The sequence below is a fragment of the Dermacentor albipictus genome, chromosome 3, assembly GCF_038994185.2.
Source record: "Dermacentor albipictus isolate Rhodes 1998 colony chromosome 3, USDA_Dalb.pri_finalv2, whole genome shotgun sequence".
Taxonomy (NCBI): Eukaryota; Metazoa; Arthropoda; class Arachnida; order Ixodida; family Ixodidae; genus Dermacentor; species Dermacentor albipictus.
The window spans coordinates 77,407,157-77,415,305 of NC_091823.1; the positions used below are offsets into that span (position 1 = coordinate 77,407,157).

At 46.3% G+C, this 8,149-nt stretch overlaps 1 protein-coding gene across 3 annotated transcripts in view; it reads right to left on the minus strand.

Moving 5' to 3' along the window:
* Positions 1 to 7,809, minus strand: part of LOC139057416 (cell adhesion molecule Dscam1-like) — a 336,268-nt gene extending 328,459 nt beyond the window's left edge. For all 3 annotated transcript variants that reach the window (XM_070535634.1, XM_070535633.1, XM_070535632.1), the window contains exon 1: positions 7,680 to 7,809. In XM_070535634.1, the coding sequence (XP_070391735.1) occupies positions 7,680 to 7,752 (73 nt within the window). In that variant the 5' untranslated portion in view covers positions 7,753 to 7,809. The remainder of the gene's footprint in view (positions 1 to 7,679) is intronic.
* Positions 7,810 to 8,149: the final 340 nt, after the last annotated feature.

The following is an 8,149-nucleotide window of genomic DNA, read 5'->3' on the forward strand; positions in this document are numbered from 1 at the left end:
CGCACGGCGGACGCACCGAGGCCTTCGCGTCCAGGCTACCGCTGTGTTAGATTATTTTCTTAAAGCGTTATATCAGTTTGCGCTGTTTTGAAAGCGCGAACCCTGTATAGTTGACGCCGAGCACATCATTTTAGTCGGTAGGCGAGATGTACTGCGGGTAATGAGGCTGCGCGTGCGTATCTCCGGCGTGACAGCGGACCCCCGTCAGATTCTGATGCCAATCACAGATGCGTTACGCGTCCCCGGACGCGTACCCAGGGGGGGTCACAGCCCCCCCCCCCTTCCCGAAGTTATTCAGCATACCTCTCCGCCCATCCGGCAGTTATTCCGGCAGTTATTCGGCAGTGAAAATTTTGTTGCCTTTTTCACTCCTTTTGGATGGCGGTAGTTATCGGCATCCCCTGGGGTTTGAAGGCCAGTTTTCTGATCGATTTGGTGCCCGAGCTATGAACTCGAGATGCATTCAGATGTCACCATCTATTCAACGGTTACGCGCATCGTTGTTGCTTCTTTAGTTCAAACTTCTTTGTTTAGACTGATCCAGAGACCAAGAAAGAGATTAGGTTTGTAGTCAGCTGGTCTGTATGCTCGTGGAACGAGCTGCGGCCGGAGAAAACCCCAGTTGCGTTTAACTTTTTATTTTGCTTCGTTATTTGCTCGAGTGACGGCTCGCCGCGATGCTGGCAGATCCTCGAAACCATATACCCGTGATATGGCTTCGATAAGGTGGACAACAATATAATACGAAACAGAATCCATCATCAAACCCTGCAATAACCGTTAAACATATAAGCAATATGGCTGTCACCTGTTACTTTGTCTGGTTTTTCCCTAATTGTACAGCACTTTTCGTGCAAAATTGGCAACTGGAAGCAAAAGTCCAATGAGTTTAGAAATCTTTTTTTTTTATCCACAAAGGGAGAGAGAGAGGTAACAGCCAAACAGGAATGAAAAGCGAAAATTAACAAATTTAACCGCTGTTTGTGAAAATATTTATGGATCAACATCTTTTTATTTAATAAGGAAGTAGAGAAAACGCTGCCGGAAGTGGAGAATTCCGTGTGTTTTGAATAACGCTTCTACAGCTGTCAGTCGAGCAGCCTGACGTAGACACTTCCCTGCTGTGCTTATGTGGGTGTGTTTCAATCTTTCCGCAGTAGGCGCAGTACGCCTGTAACCGCAGCGCCTTGCGCTCTGCGCGGTTGTACGGGACTGGCGGCCACATATCGTTACGAAACTTCGCAAATAGCAATACGAGTCGCTTTTGGCACTTCGTAGAGCAGTAAACGAATGATGCGAAAGAACTGTGATTGTTCCGCAAATATATATTTCTCTATAATTCTTTCAAATCTAGTTCAAAAAACGCTACTAGAAATCTTTATTTTACGCTTTCGTTTGTTCACTTGTTCTTGGCAGTGTTCTTCCTGCGCTTCTAATTGATGTGGTTCCTTGTTTGCCAAGTAAAGGAGAGGTGTATCTCACAGCCGTACCTGTCAGACACACCTTATTTCATTTCTCTTTTGCAGGTTTACGCGTCTTTATGGCGAATGGTGGGTATTATTCATATTTGTGCTAGTAAAGGCACCCCCCCCCCCTCATTTGCATAGAAAAGTCAGATTGAGTTGAGCTGCCCCCCTCCCCATCCCCAAAAAGAAATCCTGGGTACGTGCCTGCGGTTCCCTTTGGTCGCATAGGCGAAGTATTTGTCTACTACTATAGATTGCCGGAAAAAAATCCAAGGACATTTGTGCGGTTTCGATTTGATATAGTCCGGCATTTCGAGCCTGTGAGGCAGCGGCCGCCGAAGTCGGACGTGTCACGCCGGTGAGGCCACGATATATAAAAAAATATATAAAAAGGCACAATAAACACACAAACGCAAGCCCACAAACACTTTCGCATCTAGGGAAACAAGCAACGAGAGCTCAATTCAGTAACTATAGGAAGATCGCTCAGTACACAAGCGTAAAGGTGTCGAAGCAAGTCTCTTCATACACACAGGAGGCCAACGGCACCGCGTGGTCAGCTTGTTAAAAAAAAGCATCACAAAGTAGAAGATTAATTGTGCGCGTAGTGGGATACAATCTTTTAATTTGAACTTTATATCAAATGTGCGTTAGCGCATTCTCAACTTTCTTTATTTACATTTTATTGCAATACTTTCTCGTGTTTCGTTTGTTCTAACCAGCTCTATCTTTGCTATATGCTGCCTGCATATACGAGAAGGAGTAGTGGGTGGGTACTGTCCATGATGTCAACCTTTCCTGCACACACAGTTAAAAAAAAAAAAGAGAGCACGTGTGTGTGCGTGAGAAGGGGGTGGGGGCGGTATGGAGTATATCTTCGTTTTGTTACATTCCACAACCTCACAACCTGCGTTCTATTGAGCGTGCCAGAGATAACGTGGCTCCCTGTTTTAGCCAGTCAGAGACCCAAGTGCCTGCGCCAAACACAATGGCTGAATTAGTGTCCATACTAACTAGCAAGTTCCGAGGGAATGGCTTCCAGACGAAAGAGAAACAGGTGCGAAAGCAGTACGCCATATATGGAATGGGTCGAGAAAGCGCATGGGTACAGAGAGTGAACTGCTCGCCCAGCTCTTCGTGACGATACTTTCGGCTTCGCCGAGCACTAACGACAGTTTTTTGCGTCGACAACGAGCAAGGCGAGAGTGTTGCCGGGGCGGGAACGGACCAAAACGACGCGCCAGAGGTCGCGCCCATCGATCCATGGAGCTACATGCAAAGGAAAGAAAGCGGGAGTCACAAAAGAAAAAAAGCAGGAAGAGAGAGAGAGACCTCGCCCCCGGGGGTGGCAAGCAAAGTGAACGAGGGGAAACGCACCGGTTCCGACCCGCGTGCGCGCCAATGATGAAGGCGTGTTCACCGGAGCGACATTTGCTTTTGACGCGATCTGGAAGCAGCCGGGTGAAGTAAAGAGCCGAGAAAAGCCGCCGAATCGATAAGATCATCGAAAATGCTTGGTTATATAGCAACAGTGGGTCGCCGAGGGATGTTTGGCCATGTATCGAGCCTGCGCGCGAAAAAAAAAAAAGAAAATCGCGGCGCCAGTGCGGAAAACTGTGATTTGGGGCTTTTGGAGGAATATGTCCGCAAACGATACTAACATTTAATGATATTACGTAGAATATAGTAGTAAAAATCTAATCTAACTTTGCTAGAACGGCGACATTAGAAATCTTAAATAAAGAAGCGCCGTTTTGGCCAATCCTTTAGTGCTGCACGGTTAGCCATAATCCTGACTATGTGGTTTTATCAAGTTTAACTGGCAATAAATCAGATCACGCTCAATGCGGGAAGCCTCTAAGCCGGTGGTGGTAACGAAATTTGCTGAGACTAGGGTTTAGCCGAGTAAGCCTGTGGTAGAGATTTATTCACAAATGTTACTCCTGCAATCGAACTTATACATTAACCACCGCTATGTTGAAAGGTGACAGTATGCGCTGAACAGTTTGCAGCCAAATATAAGTTTCGTGATTTCTGGGCGCTGCCTTTAGCCAAGGCCAGCAAAGATACCGCTGTTTCGTGACTGAGAAAAAAAATAAGAGAAAAGAAAACAGGAAAGCTGTATGACAATACACCAGCTGTAGCTAGAGTGTGCGTCCTTGCTATTACTTTTGGCGGTTGTGCAGCAGCTGGTTAGAGATAGAAGTAGGCACATCCTACTGCCGTCCAAGAGCAACCGATTACAAAGGGAAGCGCGGTTTAGTGGCCAAAAGCGTGCACTCTCTCTTTATTTCGTCTTCCGTTATCTACGACCTGCTTCAGTATACAAATTTTCCTGCACGCGCACATTCAGAGTTTGGTGCGCACACTAAGCTATGAGAGCTGGAGAAGCCTCACAATTGCTGAGGTGCATCGCACAGATCCGTCATTGTAGTTCGACTAACATGCTAACAATGGCTGCCACACTATCTTTAACACAGGACCTAATATATACTGTAGCTCTATACACGCATTTCGTATGCACTTGGCTGAGACTGGAACTACTATGCGAGCAATTAGTACATGCTCGTCGAAAATTAAACAGGCTATACTCCATGTTCCCTTTTTTCACGTACATGAGCACGAAAGTTTTCGTGAGCTTTCTCCATCCTTAAAACGGCTCACCATTGACATTCGTGTTATGATTTAAGCTTTTAGTGAGAAGAGCTGTAGCTGAGACTTTAAAAGGGGCAGCTAGAGATAAAATGCCTACACGAAAACTCCGCTGTTAACGTTTAAGCCACAAATGCACTTATTTGCCTTGAAGCTGGGATGGATGGTTTGAGGTGTATTTGTGAACAGGTATGGTGAATTCGAGAAAAACGAAATCAGAGGACAACCAAGCACATATGAGTTGTGGATGAGAAAACAATAACGTCTAACTAAGCGCCGCTGAGTGGTCCTTCGAGTTAGGAACTCCTCGCGCGCAAGCCACCTCGTTGAGACTTGTTCAACGCCTCCTAGGTTGCACAAGACCAGTGAACTTGGATCTGTGACGTCATGCTACCTTGCCCGACTGCGATAGAATTTAATGGTGACGCTCCCGAGTAAGCCGCAGTGATTCTAGCGTCACCGCTTTCGTCACGCCGGGCTTTGCGATGGAAAATTCGGTCTAATTAGCTTGATGCAATGAAGCAGAGTGCACAAGGCAGCCATCAGGGAGGCGCTGGTTTGGTCGAGCGGGCAAGAGCCTCGGCGTCTGAGTGTAGCGTCGTAGGTTCGAAACTCACTGCCATCAACGTTTTTCCTTTCGAAATTATTCTGTTTATTCATACATTACTTTCTTTATAGCGTTTACCGAGGCGAAGTTAGGACGCACGCGAAAGTTCGCGCGGATAGCACAGGCTTGCGAAAGGGAAGGTGGCGTGACGACACGCACGCAATACCTGGTGCGACCGCGGGTGTTCCCTTTCACACGCATTGCTCCGTCGAGACGTGACGTGGCGTCGCAGTCAATGAGAATTTAGGTGCCGTTTTGCTGCTACAGACGCCACCCTTTTCGATCAATGGGTCATTTGATGCTTTGGGCATAAAAAATACATAGAAAAGGAAAAGAATATATTTTTGTTCATGATTGATTTTGCATTCCAACCATATTGAATCACAGCCAACGTAAACATGTCCAGAGTACGTGCGATTCGGGGTACGCGCGATTGACGTACAGTTTAAAAACAAGTGGGGCAGCTGCTATTCCTTTGTAGGAGTAAGCGCTCGTACTTGTTTCACTCCATTCCCAGCGGGTTTTCGAAATCGCCGATGCAGTACGTTCGTTCCGGTTACACTCTATCGAAACTCTTTGTTCAGGGGTTATAAAACATACGAAAAGGGTGTTAAACATGCGATAATAATTTACTTCCGCACGAAGAAGTTCGAAGCGCTCCATTGTTTTAGACAAAATGCTTATTTCATGAAAAAATGTCACTACTCCGCGTAGTTTAATATCCACCAAACATTATGGTTCCTGGCGTTTTCCTTCAGCTCTTTGAATAGACCTGAAAATATCACACGAAGATGTGTGCCCAATACAAAACATTGCATTCGTGTAACGCCTGAACTCACGCTAGTCGCTAAATCTACGTCTACATTGTTGTGCATGTAGAAAAAAGAGAACAGAATTGCACAGTTTGCATTCAAAAGGTCGTTTGTATGGCATGTTTCAAGGTTTTCTGAATTTAATGCTCTTTTACAGAAAGTGAATATATTGGCCTTGTAGCCACTTCTGTACCCACCCAGAATCCAGGACATGGTCCCTTCTCCCTACAGTTTAGTACCGTCGTCGTGGCAGAGAGGAAATGGTTTAAACGAAGGCAGGAGAAACGCAAAAGCTAATATATTGCGATAAGTCGGCTCGAAACGTAACATCCACAAAACACTCTTTCTTATCGATGGCAAAACGCATTAGTATAACGCAACGAGAATTCGATCACCGCGAAAGTGCTTTATGGTCATTAGCTGAAGCAGCCGAGTGTTGCTTTTACAATTGCAGATTTTTCATAGCATAAGTTTTCTTTCGTTGAGTTAATGAGTTAAAGAAAATTCACAGCGCTGCTCAACGCCCATGGTGGCTGAAATAAAACAAACTAGCTGGAGGTTTTAAAGCATTGCTCAAGCTCTTTCAAACAGCGCGTGTCGCTCAAAACCCGGATGACGAAACGGCTCACGCGAAAACTCACTGCAACAGGCATAAACGTCAGACAGCCTTCTCCGGTCAAGCAATAGGACGATGCCGAGGCAGCTTTTCCAAGCAATTAACGTAGGGCGGTTCGAGGAACGTTACTCCGCCGGCGCTTAGGCCAAATAGAGCGCAGTGCCGCACTCATCTTTGCCAACCGCTTGGCAAAAGTCCGCGGGAGAGAGGCTCCTACGCGGACACAGTAACCATGAATCAAGCGGCTCCAATTACGCGTACAAAAGCGCGTGTAGAAAGCTCCCGCGATGTGCCGGCTCTTTTAGCAGACCGGCGCGGCGGAAGGTTGTTTCATTAGGCAAAAGCGGGCCTCTCATCTCCGGCGATGGTCTAGCAGCCAGCGGAGAGGACGCAACTCGTGTGCCTTCGGGGAACGAAGACAGAACGAGGGAAATAGCTATCTCCCTGTGCATTGTCGGATAGGCCATTTACTCGGATTGGGCATCGCTCCTGGCCAATGGAGCGCAGGACACTCCGGTTTCGCCGGAAAAAGTCAGCGCAGGGATGTTTATGTAGGATCTCCTCATAGGTTCCATACTTCTCGCCGTACGCCATGATGTCATGCTGTCGTGGCTTCCGATTACTGCGTCCATATCGAACCACCCGCAGAGGGAAAAGTTCCCATCAAAAGGTTCTGTGAGCAAACACAGTGGTCTTGTTTTGACGCCAAGAGAATAAAATGTATACATTTGTGGCTTCTTGCTGCCGATGAGACATTTTCTTTGCGTAAATTACGTAGCTGTTTCCTTCATTTCTGTTTCGCCAGGCCTGAAGAACGGTGGCAGTAATGAAACAAAGGAATAGCAGCAAGGCTAGTTATTTTGGGAGTCGTCTTCAGCTCTCAGCTAAAACAAGGAGTGACTCTGTGATTTATTACGTGTTTAAACGGACATGCTTGGGCAGCAAGACAACTGAAACGCTTCGAAAACGAATAAAGTTAGCTGGCTTTCTCAATCATAGAAAGCAAAATGTGGTCAGAAAATACATTTACAACTTACGCGTATCAGCGTTACTTGCATCAGTAGCACGAATCAGTCAGCAAGTGTGGAAAACATAAAAATTATCCTCCTTGTGTGAAAAAAAAAATATAGAAACTATTAAGACTAGTTGTAATATTCTTTTAATGCTCCGGTTTGTGCGCAAAGCGTACAGTCGCTCCTAACAACGAAGAGAACGGTGTTTGCCGACTCTCCTCAGTGATAGCATCCCACAGAAAGAATTTTCGCAGTATGCAGAGAAATTGTATTCCAGAGTCGCAGCTGTACGATGTAGACACGTGTGACTCCCTGATAAATGTACCGCGCTGTCTTCCCGTGGCAAGGCAAGCATTTTGGTTCCTTTAATTGACAAATGCAGATCTTGCGACACGGTTGTCTGAAACTTTTACACTGTAGCAGATGTGCGGAGAATGGGTATTTTTACATACGCTAACAAATCTTCTTCCAAATGACTAATTACGAAGTTTGGAAAAGAAACATTCGACTTACCCGGCTCCCACAGCAGCAACAGACACATGGATGTAACGATGAAAACGGGACTGTCTCTGCAGCCGACACCCATGTTGTTTGTCCTTGTGATAGCAACGGTGAGCGAAGTAGTAATCCAGCTGTCACAGCGGCCCGACCACAAACACAGTAAATTCTAAACGGGCAATGGTGCCGCAGAGTATCGCTGGGCTGCCAAGAGGTTTGATTTGGAACCACTCATCTATTTCAATATCATTTACAGGAAAGGCTTTCACAGCACGGGGGCGCCGAAAACAACCCTATGATTCCTAAAAACACAGACAGTGGAAGCTTTGCAGCGAACTTGACGGTATACGGATGGACGCACTAATCGAAACATCGTTCAACAAAGTCACTGGCAGTTGAAAGCTAGGTACGAGCAATCACGCACCAAGAATAGCTCGGAATGTTTACTTTCAAGCGTTGGCGGTCGTCTAGCTTGATTTCTGTCC